The sequence below is a fragment of the Myotis nattereri genome (genome assembly GCF_964212035.1).
Source record: "Myotis nattereri genome assembly, chromosome: 8".
NCBI classification, from domain to species: Eukaryota; Metazoa; Chordata; class Mammalia; order Chiroptera; family Vespertilionidae; genus Myotis; species Myotis nattereri.
In genome coordinates this window covers 30585468-30598834 of record NC_138083.1, presented here as the reverse complement: position 1 = coordinate 30598834, position 13367 = coordinate 30585468, and the positions used below count along the sequence as shown (strand labels likewise).

Below are 13367 nucleotides of genomic sequence, written 5' to 3'. Positions count from 1 at the left end.
TGACTTTTGCTTTCCTAGGAAACCCTGTAACTGTGGAGACTTAGATGATAAACATTCAACAAAATAGGACCCCTTTTAGAATAATGTGAATCTTGGGTACCAGCCACAGTGGCAGCCAGCTTATATAGACTTGTTATGACTTTAAATTGGATGTGAATGTGGTGTGACCCTGCTTTACCAAGCCCTGGGGGAGCTGCCCTGAGGCGTAGATCCATGGACACTGATAGATAGATCCTCAGAGGGTGCCATTGGCATCCAAACCGTTTGGCATCCCACAATAATTAAAAGCATCTCATGGGTTTCTTTTAAATGTAAACACTGAGGACATACTATGTTTTAAGAAATTAAACTTTATAAGCAGAATTGAATGGACTAGAACAGGGGTGGGCAACCCCAGGCATACATGCCAAACACGTTTTGCTGGCACGCTAAACCCTCTCTCTTATAATCTTCCATTTACAATTTTTTTCTTAATATCGACTTTTTTATTTTTCAGATAAATTCAGTGTAGGTGCATCTAAAATAAATAAATAATTTTACATAAATTATCTTAAAGACTATAGACATGGATTGACGAGAGAGGGGAAGAACAATTTCAATAGTGTCGAAAACAAACTATTGAGGACTTGGAATGCCATTCCAGAAAATATTAGACTTAATAAATGAATTCGGCAATGTAGCAGGATACAAAATTAATGCCAAGAAATCCATGGCATTTCTTTACACCAATAATGAACTTAAAGAAAGTGAGACTAAAAAAGCAATCCCATCTACCATCGCACCAAAAAAATTAAGATACCTAGGAGTAAGCTTAACTAAGGAGGTAAAAGACTTATATGCAAAAAACTACAGGACACTGAAAAAAGAAATAGAGGAAGACATAAACAGATGGAAGAACATACCGTGTTCATGGATTGGTAGAATCAACATCATCAAAATGTCCATACTACCCAAAGCAATCTATAGATTCAATGCAATCCCCATTAAATTACCAAAGGCATATTTCACAGATCTAGAACGAACGTTCCAAAAATTCATCTGGAATAAAAAAAGACCTCGAATAGCTGCGGCAGTCCTGAGAAAGAAGAACAAAGTAGGTGAGATATCAATACCAGATATCAAACTTATTACAAAGCCACTGTTCTTAAAACAGCTTGGTACTGGCACAAGAACAGACATATAGATCAATGGAATAGAATAGAGACCCCAGAAATCGACCCAAACCACTATGCCCAATTAATATTCGACAAAGGAGGCAAGAGCATACAATGGAGTCTAGACAGTCTCTTCAATAAATGGTGTTGGGAAAATTTTACAGATACATGCAAAAAGATGAAACTAGACCACCAACTCACACCATACACAAAAATAAACTCAAAATGGATAAAAGACTTAAACATAAGACAGGAAACCATAAAAATACTAGAGGAATCCACAGGCAGCGAAATCGCAAACAAATGCCAAAGGGATTTCTTCTCTGATAATGCTCCTAGGGCAATGGAAACTAAAGAGAAAATAAACAAATGGGACTACATCAAAATAAAAAGCTTTCGCACAGCAAAGGAAACCATCAACAAAACAACAAGAAGACCCACTACATGGGAGGACATATTTGCCAATGATATCACCGATAAGGGTTTAATCTCCAACATTTACAGGGAACTCATGAAACTTAATAATAGGAAGATACACAATCCAATAAAAAAAAAATGGGCAACGGATCTAGATAGACACTTTTCGAAAGAGGACATACAGAAGGCCGAAAGACATATGAAAACATGCTCAAAGTCACTAATTATACGGGAGATGCAAATCAAAATGACAATGCGGTATCATCTCACACCTGTCAGATGGCTATCATCAACAAATCAACAAACAAGTGTTGGAGAGGATGTGGAGAAAAAGGAACCCTCCTGCACTGCTGGTGGGAATGCAGACTGGTGCAGCCACTGTGGAGAACAGTATGGAGCTTCCTCAAAAAACTAAAAATGGAACTCCCATTTGACCCAGTGATCCCACTTCTAGGAATATATCCCAAGAAACCAGAAACACCAATCAGAAAGGATATATGCACCCCTATGTTCATAGTAGCACAATTCACCATAGCTAAGATTTGGAAACAGCCTAAGTGGCCATCAGCAGATGAGTGGATTAGAAAACGGTGGTACATCTACACAATGGAATACTATGCTGCGGTAAAAAAGAAGGAACTCTTGCCTTTTGCAACAGCATGGATGGAACTGGAGAGCATTATGCTAAGTGAAATAAGCAGGTCAGAGAAAGATAAATACCATATGATCTCACTCATTTGTGGATTATAGAGAACAACATAGACTGATGAACAGGGACAGATCCAAAGACAGAGAAACAGCGATCAGACTATCAATCCCCAGAAGGAAAGTAGGGGAGGGAGGGGGTAAGGGGAAGAGATCAACCGAAGGACTTGTATGCACCCATATAAGCCAAACCAATGGACACAGACAACAGGGGAATGAGACAGTGGTGGGGGGGGGAGGTTTGGGGTTAAGGGGGGGATGAGAACACATTTGTAATACCTTAACTAATAAAGAATTTAAAAAACAAAAACAAAAAAACTTTGCAACAGCATTACTCTTCATGTTTTCATCCACATATGCTTGTGATTCTTTGTTCTCAGTGATGAATTTTGTTAAGTCTCATAATAGGAGTAGCCTGACGGATGAAAGTAGTAGCTCGTGCATATCTCTGAAGGTCACGAAATATAAACCTGATGTGAAATCTCTGTCATCAGTGATGCAGCAGCAAAAGTCCCACTGATATTATCAAACAGAGTCATAATGTTTTCTGTGAGAATATCAGTGTACATGTATACATTAAAAAATAAATGTATTTTTCATCATCATATGCTGTGTCTTTGTCGCTCGAATGAATTTTATTATTTCTTCAAGGTTCTTCACATACGTATACCTTAAGAGATATCAAGTAGGCATAACATGTTCTCAAAAAATTAGGGTTGGCACGCAGAAGAATTTTGAGTCAGAGATTTTGCTGGTTTTGGCACGCACTCACAAAAAGGTTGCCCACCCCTGGACTAGAATATGTTTCCTTCTGCTTCTTTATGTAGTATATCCTGGAATTTTCATCCCTTAAGATTAAATAACTTTGTTTATATAATAACTTCATTAATATAATTGTCCTACTCCAATCTTATTTAAATGCTTTTATGTGAGGACTATAGCCATATTCTTTTTTTTAAATATCTTTTTATTAATTTCAGAGAGGAAGGGGGAGAGAGAAAAACATCAATGATGAAAGAGAATCATTGATTGGCTACCTCCTGGACATCCCTGCTCCGGATCGAGCCTGCAACCCAGGCGTGTGCCAGGACCGGGAATTGAACTGTGACCTCCTGGTTCATAGGTCAATGCTCATCCACCGAGCCACGGTGGCCAGGCTATTGCCATATTCTTAGGGAGCCTTATTTGATATGTGTTACTGTAGTAAATGAAGGAAAAACAAAGGATGTGGGTTTCTTTTAATCTAAGGCTACAAAATATTCAGATTCTATGCCCATAATATTCTATGGTCTGAAGAGGTAGTATTGGAACTTTATTTATGGAATATCAAAAAGAAAATAATACCATCAAAAAGGCAAACAGAGGAAACCTCTTCTGCCTCTCTGAGTCTGGCTATTAAAAGAGTGCAAAGCATAGCCCTGGCTAGTGTGGCTCGGTTGGAGCATCGTCCCTTACACCAAAAGGTGGCAGGTTCGATTCCTGGTCAGGGCACATACCAAGGTCGCAGGTTTAATTCCCGGTCGGGGCCGCTGTGGTAGGCAACCAATTAATGTTTCTTTCTCTCCCTCTCTATAAAATCATTAAAAAAGAGTGCAAAGCATTGTGTTGCTGTTGTTCTAGGGCCTGGGTGTAGCACTTTCCTTGCATTACTGCAGGATGTGAGTTGCTTCCTGACAGAGATAAGGGGTTGGCGAGATTAGTAAAAATCATTTACTTCTTTGATTGTCATACATATTGTCTATACTATAACACTTATTCAGTTATTCAATAGCTAAAGGCCCAGTGAATGAAAATTCATACACTGGAGTGAGGGTTCCTCTGCCTGGCCTGCCCCCTCTCACAGTCCGGGAGCCCTCAGGGCGGGAGGCGACCTGGTTGTCAGAGGAAGGCGACGCCCCATCACACCTCTGCTGCTGCCACTGCCGGCAGTGCAAGCCGCGGCTGGGCAGCCACCATCCGAGGCTTGCCTGTGCCTTGTGCAGGCCCTGGGCGGCTGGGGGACTGAGGGGACTGGGGGACTCTGGAGGCAGGCAAGCAGAGTGGCTGGGCCCACCTGACTGTGGGCCCAGCAGGGCTGAGGGGACTGGGCACTGCCATCTTGTGGCTGTGGGTGCTGCATCTTTGAGGGCGGGGCAGTCAATTAGCATATTCCCTCCTTATTGGCTGTGGGTGTTGCATCTTTGAGGGCGGGGCAGTCAATTAGCATATTCCCTCCTTATTGGCTGTGGGAGCTGCATCTTTGAGGGCAGGGCAGTCATTTAGCATATTCCCACTTTATTGGCTGTGGGCGCTGCTATCTTTGAGGGCGGGGCAGTCAGCATATTCCCACCTTATTGGCTGTGGGCACCACCATCTTTGAGGGTGGGGCAGTCAATTAGCATATTCCCTCCTTATTGGCTGTGGGAGCTGCATCTTTGAGGGCAGGGCAGTCATTTAGCATATTCCCACTTTATTGGCTGTGGGCGCTGCTATCTTTGAGGGCGGGGCAGTCAGCATATTCCCACCTTATTGGCTGTGGGCACCACCATCTTTGAGGGTGGGGCAGTCAATTAGCATATTCCCTCCTTATTGGCTGTGGGAGCTGCATCTTTGAGGGCAGGGCAGTCATTTAGCATATTCCCACTTTATTGGCTGTGGGCACTGCTATCTTTGAGGGCGGGGCAGTCAGCATATTCCCACCTTATTGGCTGTGGGCACCACCATCTTTGAGGGTGGGGCAGTCAGTTAGCATATTCCCACCTTATTGGCTGTGGGCACTGCCATCTTTGAGGGCGGGGCAGTCAGCATATTCCCACCTTATTGGCTGTGGGCACTGCCATCTTTGAGGGCGGGGCAGTCAGCATATTCCCTCCTTATTGGCTCTGGGTGCCGCCATCTTTGAGGCAGGGCAGTCAGTTAGCATATTCCCTCCTTATTGTCTGTGGGCGCCACCATCTTTGTGACAGTGGGGCAGTCAATTAGCATATTCCCTCTTTATTAGATTGTTTTGTCTATAGTATCATTCTCTCTTCAAGGAGGGCTCTGTTCCCCTAAAAAAAAAAAAAAGCAGGTAATACACCATAATAGTTGGTGAGTACTGCAGATAATAAGGACATGATTGTTATACTTAGTAATAAATCCTGAGGTGCACATTTTTTCATATTCTAATATCTGAAATCAAGGTGAATCTTACAGTTAATGATTTTAAAAGCATTTTAACATAGTTTAATTGGCAGTGTTTTTTCTTAATAGACACAAAAGAATGCCTCTTTTAGACAGTGGTTTTGATTAACTACACTGGATATTTTATATTCTTGCTATAAAGACTATTCACTGTATAATGAAATTATTTAAATTCCAACTGATGGTATGTTGATTGTCAGGTGATACTCAGTATAGTAAGATTTGAGATATGGTTAAAAAAAGACATTATCCTGAAATGAGTACATACTGAGCACATAAATGTCAAAGGAATGAGGGGCATGAGATGAGGCTGCCCTCCACACTGTATATCAAGAATTGGAATTGGAAGCAAACCAGCCGAGTATTTTGTCTGGATGAAGGCACAGGAGGTAGCAAGCAAACTGACTTGCCTGTCATTAGTGTGAGGTCTTCAGATTCAGCCTCTAAGACCTTGGGTTTGTTGTCATGAGCAGAACCACGGAGGAGGTTGTGGAAGCCTCAGACTACAGTAAGTGCTCAATGTCATTGATGGATTCTGTGACTTACGCAAAACAACATATAACAAAACCAATGTGACCGTAGTCTAATTGATAGAAACAAGAGTTAAGTTCCTGTGGCATCTCATCAACGTTATAAGGACAAAACGTTATTGGAGGACCTGCTGTATTACTTTTGGGTTGGCAGTTAAACAAGAGAAGGAACTAAAGGGATGAGGCACTTTTCCTCAAGTGAAAAAAATTACATTAATCTCTTGTTTAGAATTGAAAGTATGTTTTCAGCTTAACTATTGAACCAAAAAGACTGAGTTAATGGTGCAGTTTTATAACCACCTAATCACACTGCTGTTTCTCTGCCACAGATTGCCTTCTCCCAGCACAGCAATTTTATGGACCTGGTACAGTTCTTCGTGACTTTTTTCAGGTAATTTCACTCATACAAACTATATCTGTTCTTTCGATTGAGGTACTTAATTCTATTAATTATCAGCTCATGAAAAATAAATGAATAATCCTGAGTTTGCACAACAGACCAAACTAATTATATTTATTTCCTGAAAAGTTACATGTCAGTAACAGTAGTGTAAAGTCAGTCTCATCTGATAAAATGAAAACATTTGCTTGGCATGTTCTGGCTTTTTTGAGGCAGCTTTTCATGTACCCTATACTAAAATGGAGATAATTTGGCTCTTTATATGAAGAGAATTTGGGATTGAAACAATAATTAATGATTACTGGGGTGTGCTATATATATGCTTCCTTATGTTCAAGAAATGATTCAGGTGATTATCCAGAGTTTTAAAGCTAAAATGACTTGTTAAGCCCTTGGAATTTTTTTATTATAGTTTTTTAAATTTTATTTTTATGAAAATACTATATACACATAACTGGAAAAGACAAGTGATACAGTGCTTATAAGAGAAAGCAGCAGCATCCTGCCCCCCACCTTTCAACCCCTCCCTTTTCCCCAATTTAAACGGCTTTAGCTGTTTTTCACTTATCCAGGCTTACTCTGTTTCTTGATTTTTCAGTTCGGTTATCTTTTGATGGCCTACTGAAGACGTCTTTATTACCTTAGATTACCTCACCCAGCAACTCCCCCACACCACAAAAACATATATAATCCCTTCCTCCCATTCAGTATAGTACGTCACAGTGCTTGGCTACATCAATCATCTCTGTTTATGTTGTTACTAGAGGCCCAGTGCACGAAATTCGTGCACGGGGGGAGGGGGTGTCCCTCATGCACCCTCTCCAATCTGGGACCCCTCGAGGAATGTCTGACTGCCCGTTTAGGCACGATCCCACAGGGATCCTACAGGGATTAGGCCTAAACAGGCAGTCAGACCACCCTCTCACAATCCAGGACTGCTGGCTCCCAACCACTTGCCTATCTGCCTACCTGATTGCCCCTAACCACTTCTGCCTGCCAGCCTGATCACCCCTAACCGCTCCCTGCCAGCCTGATCGACGCCTAAATGTTCCCCTGCTGGCCCAATTGCCCCCAACTGCCCTCCCCTGCCGGCCATCTTGTGGTGGTCATCTTGTGTGTTTGAGTGATGGTCCATTTACATACTGATCGTGATTAATTAGCATACCATGTTGTGACTAATTAGCATATCCCTCTTTTATTATATACTAGAGGCCCAGTGCACAAAAATTTGTGCACTCGGGGGCAGGAGGGGTCCCTCAGCCCGCCCTGTGCCCTCTCGCAGTCTGGGACCCCTCAGGGGATGACCACCTGCTGGCTTAGGCCCACTCCCCGGGGGATTGGGCCTAAGATGGCAATCAGACATCCCTCTGGCAGCCCGGCAGCCCTCAGGGGATGTCCACTTGCCAGCGGGGAGCAGGCCTAAACTGCAGTCAGACATCCTTAGCGCTGCTGAGGAGGCAGGAGAGGCTCCCACCACCACCGCTGTACTGGCAACCATCAGCCTGGCTTCTGGCTGAGCAGAGCTCTTCCCATGTGAGAGCGCCCTGACCACCAGAGGGCAGCTCCTGCATTGAGCGTCTGCCCCCTGGTGGTCAGTGTGTGTCATAGTGACCAGTCATTCCCAGTCCTTCTGCTGTTAGGGTCAGTTTGCATATTACCCTTTTGCTATATAGGATAGAGGCCTGGTGCATGGGTGGGGGCCGGCTGGTTTTCCCTGAAGGGTGTCCCGGATCAGGGTGGGGGTCCCGCTTGGGTGCCTGGCCAGCCTGGATGAGGGGCTGATGGCTGTTTGCAGCTGGTCACACCCCCTTCAGGGTGGGGGGTCCCCACTGGGCTGCCTGGCCAGCCTGGATGAGAGGATGATGGCTGTTTGCAGCTGGTCACACCCCCTTCAGGGTGGGGGTCCCCACTGGGGTGCCTGGCCAGTCTGGGTGAGGAGCTGAGGGCCGTTTTCAGGCTGGCGGGTGACTGAAGCTCCCAGCCTCGACTTTTTTTCTTTTTTCTTTTTTTTATTCTGGGATTTATTTACTTTCTATGGCTGTCACTGGAACTGAGAGCTGGCTTTAGCTCTGAGGCCAGCTCCAGCTTGAGGCCTCGGCTGCTGAAAGCAGGTATCTGGAGTTTGTTTGGCTTCTATAATTGAAACACTGTTGCCATCACTGCCGCTCTAAGCTCAGAGGCCCGGCTAGCTGAAAGCAGGTCTCTGGAGCTTGTTTAGCTTCTATAATTGTAACATTGTTGCTTAGACTGCAGCTCAGAAGCCGGCAGTGGCAGGCGGGGAACCTTGGCTTCTTCCATCACTGGAGCAAGCAAGCCTCCTGTTCACTTCAGCTGCCTGGCTGCCGGCTGCCATCTTGATTGGCAATTAATTTGCATATCACCCTGATTAGCCAATGGGAGGCATTTGGGGGTATGGTCAATTTGCATATTTCTCTATTATTAGATAGGATGATAACCATAAAGCTCCTTCACAGATGAATTGAACTCTACATATACATCCCCATTTCTTGGATGGAGGATCACTCTGAATTGGTTTTTTAATTGTTTGGTTTTCTATGTAGCTACTTCTGATTTATCCTGTACTCTGACAGAACTGAAAAGACTCTCAGTTTGGTCAAATACCACCAGGCAAGGCACTCTCTTAGTTTGTTTCCCTTGGAGATGTCTGCCCGAGGACCCTTCCACCTGCTGCGCCTGGTGCACTGCTTCCTGTCTCTAATTCTATTTGCTTGAATTGTGGAATTCTCTGTTAGATGAGTGAGGGGATTCTGTGTCTGCTCTATATTTCTTAACTGAACCCTGATTTTCCTTTTGCCCTGCATTCTGGGTGAGCTCCTCAGCAATCTTTTCCAGTTTGTTAATTTAATCCAGAGTTGCATTCATTTCTTTTATTTCCAATACATTTTTAATGTTTTTCGTGCCTTTCTAATACATTTTTCTTATAACCTGTTTTGATTTTGTGAATGCAGTTTCCTTTCATATTCATTTGTGAGATTAATATTTTATTTTGAAGTCTTACTTTGTCTCCTCAGATTTTGGATTTTTTTTCTTTTATGTGTTATTTGGTGCCACTCTTTCACACTGTTGGTTTTCCTCCCACTGTCTGATTTTTGGTTGTGTGGAAGATTCCACATTGCCTGTGTGTGAATGCTGTTTCTGTCTGTCACAGCCTCCAGTGAGTGTGGAGTAGGGGCAGAATGTGCTCCTAGGTGGGATGTACTGTTAGTTTGTCTTCTGAATGGCTTCTCCAGCCTCAGGACCAGAGCTCACTGCCTTAGCTGCTGTCTTCCATTGCTCAGCACAGGCAGAAATGGGGACTCTTCCTTGGAGCCCCCTTCCTTCTCATATCTATGGAATCTGGGCTTGGAGCCCATTTTTTTTACCTTTTATCCCTTTCCAATGTCTTCTATCCCCAATCCCAACTAAGTTGTTGTTATTGAGGGCAGTTAGCACATCTCTTTTGCCAAATTTAAAGGTATCCAACTGATTACCCTTTTGTGAGACTCTTCATGCCCTCTGGGATCCCTTTCGGCCCTGAGGCCACTCCTTCTTGGCCTCCCTTCCTGAACAACCTGTTCTGCTCAGCCTCTCACTGTTGATATTCTCCTTACTTTATGCTGCCCTCTGTGATCCCACTACATTGTCACCTCCTGTTTCTTCCAAAGCACCGGTTCTTTTCCGCCTCCCAGCCTATGAAAACGTATTCCTTCTTTCTAGAACACACTTCTCCCTACCCTCCACTTGTCTACTTTGATTCATTGCTTGGTTTTTCCCAACAACAACCAGTTGTCTGACACCAACTAGGTATCCTGCAATTCATTTTGGTTTGGGCACTCCCTGGAGTTAGCGCAGACCCCCTGGGTGCAAGGCTCGGTCTGACAAGACTGCCCCCACTTCAGATATCAACTACAAATGGGTCCCCGCTCTACCCCCACTTCTGCCTGGCCAACTGCTAACTTGAGGGTTCCGATGAACACTCCCCTTAGATTTGACAGTTTTCTAAAATGATTCAGGAAAGCACTGTGCTTAAAATTACAGTTTTATTACAAAGAATACAACTCAGGAACAGCCAAATGGAAGAGATGTATAGGCAAGGGATGGGGGTCGGAGGAGAAGACAGAGTTTCCATGCCCTATCTGGTCATGACAGCCTCCCAGCACCTCAATCTCTTCACTGGCCCACCAGCTCCCAAACCTCATTCCACATTTGTTTTTTTCAAGTTTGCATTACACAGGCATGATTGATGAAATTACTTGTCTTTAGTGATTGAACTCAGTCTTCTGCCCCTCTCTCCTCCCCTGAGGTTCCAACCCCAAATCACATGATTGTTTTTTCTGGCAACCAGCCTCCTCCATCCTGAAGCAATTTAGGTCCTTTCCTCTCATGAGTCACCATCTTCTCTCTATATAAAGGCCTAATATGCAAATTGTGCCCTTGGGAGTTCGATCGCTCACTGTGACGTGCGCTGACCACCAGGGGGTGGTGTGGAATGAAGGAAGGGCCGCAGCCGGCAGCCAGAAGGCCCTGGTTGGCCCTGATTGCTGGCCAGGCCTAGGGACCCTACTCGTGCATGAATTTCATGCACCAGGCCTCTAGTTAGCCTATAAAAGATGCTACTGAATTACATCTCAACAGATCTGTTATAGAAAATAGGTCGTTCAGACTCAGAAAGACTTTTATTATACCCTTCTGATTTGTATAATTGCTTCTTACCTAAAAACTAGTAAAGATGTATTTTTTAAAGATTTCAAATAAAAATATAACTCCCTTCTTTTTAATGCTGAGTAATATTATATGTAAATATAAACCACAATTTGCTTATCTGTTTACCCTTGATGGACATTGAGTTGTTTCCAGTTTGGGTTATTACAAGTAAAGCTGTTTATTATGCCGTACTTATCTTTCAAATCGTACACTGTGTCATTTCCTCCAAGATTCTATCCTGGAACCCCCAAAGTAAATTGTCTGCCCTTGATCTTCTTTCCCACACAATCATATTATTTTTCATCATGGTACTTCTCGTAATTTTTTACTTGCTTAAGATCTGTGTCCTCAGTTAGACTCTAAGCTTCAACAGAGCAGGACACTGTATCTTTTGTTCACCCCTACACACACACACACACACACACACACACACCTCTGCATCTAGGCTCAAATATATGTGGAAAGTAAACTAGACCTTTAGGAAAAGTGCATTTATGAGGAGCCATAGTCACCAACTTCTCTGAGGGAGAAAAGCTAGTGGTGCTGGTTGATGGCCTGCATTTAAGGGGATACAGAGGCTGTGCTAACTCAGTAACTTAAATTAGCAGGTGTGCTCATGAGATGACCCTGCTGTCAAGTACTAACCAGTGAGGATTAGTCACTGCTGGTGATCACCATCAGCATTGATCAGGGACCACTGGTGGTGTTTTCATCACTTCTCCCTTCTGGGAAAGAATCCAGACTTTGTTTTTTCTGGATTTTGTTTAAGAACTAGGAATAGTGAGTTTTTAGCTAAGAATAGAGTCCTTTTCATGAACACGAGGAAGAAAATATTTTACCAGAACAAGTTGACCAGGATTTTTGAGAAGCCTCAGCCTCTGATAGACAGGGGCAGGTAGAGAACAAAAATGCTGAAGGATTCTGGGCTTCTCCTTAGGTACAGAGCTGACAGGAAGTAAGGGACACCTAGCCTGGGTCAGTGACCTAGTATTGAAAGAAATACACTTCTTTAAGAATGATCTTTGAATGACATTGGCAACATGTTAATATTGTCAAGATTAAGTAATGGGCACATAGGAATTCACTAGATGGTTCTGTTTCTGTGTTTGAAATTTTTCATGATACGTTTCTTTAAATTGCATTTGTATGGAAAAATGTAGAAAAACATTATAAAAGAGACTGTAGTAGGATGAACACTGAGTCGCAGCCCCATCTGTAGCCAAGTTAGTGGTAGGAAAAACGAAGGGAGGAGTATTGGCAAGCGCCACCTTTATTGAAATAGCTAGTCAATTCTCCATCGTTGGTATTACCCTGGAAGGAATCATACATGTATCAGCTTTGAGGGACAATCACTATATGTTGATGTGCTGTTTGTGTCACTTCTGAAAGCTGGAACAGGTGGAAGGCACCGGGTTGTTGATGTTTTCAACTGGTCGGCATTGAAGACAGAAGCCTCAGGCTTGGGGAAGAAGGGGCTTTCTGAGCGTCCGTGGGGCTGCCCTCCCAATGGTTCTGTAGTGACACTAGGGTCCTCACTGCAGACGCCAGCCCTGTACTCAGCTGCATCAACAGTGTCTTGACCCACTTAGGTGCTGTTCTCATTTGCTTCATCCCTTCCATGTGGATTTGCCGCCTCCCTGTGTTTATGTTAGAATAAAAACAATATTATGCGGGGAAACCAAAAAAGACTGAAGTTACTCTTCTCAGACTCTTTTATTGCTTCTTTCTTTTCCCCCCAAATTTTCAATGTACGGATGTCCCCTAGGACATTCTTATATATTTGTATTCAATCCCTTGGTGACCTCATCCAGATTGATTACTTCAAATGCCATATGCATGCTGATGACTCCATCTCCCACACCGCCTCCAAGTCTTTGCTCACGTATCACCTTCTCAAGAAGTAAGGCTCCTGTGACCATTCTGCTTTAGAATGTCACTGGCACTCGGAATCCCCTTACCCTATCACCTTTTCTTCTGTAGCAGTTCCTACCTCCTGACATGCCCTTTTATGTGGTTTTTGTTTTCTGTGTTGCTTACTGTTTGTCTCCACATCCTGGAATGTGAACTCCATGGGAACAGTGGGCTTTTGTTCTATTGGTCAATGTATTCCAGGAGCCTCGGGCAGGGCCTGGCCCAGTAAAGTATTTATACAAAAACGAAAACAGACTGTCAGGGAGGAGGAAGGACCAGCAGTGTCAGGACAGCCAAGAGGGCCAGCAGACAAGGAATTGAAGGCTCTCCCCTGGGTGATGACTCCGGAGCCCCTTACTTTCTGTTAGGTTACCCCGGAGGGGT

General features: G+C 43.7%; 1 protein-coding gene across 2 annotated transcripts in view; it reads left to right on the top strand.

Annotated features, from left to right (window-relative positions):
- Nucleotides 1-13367, top strand: part of ATRN (attractin) — a gene marked incomplete at its 5' end in the record, with an annotated part of 161092 nt that overhangs the window by 134799 nt on the left and 12926 nt on the right. For both annotated transcript variants that reach the window (XM_081096813.1, XM_081096814.1), the window contains one exon: nucleotides 6298-6359. In XM_081096813.1, coding sequence (XP_080952939.1) covers nucleotides 6298-6359 — 62 coding nt within the window. The remainder of the gene's footprint in view (nucleotides 1-6297; nucleotides 6360-13367) is intronic.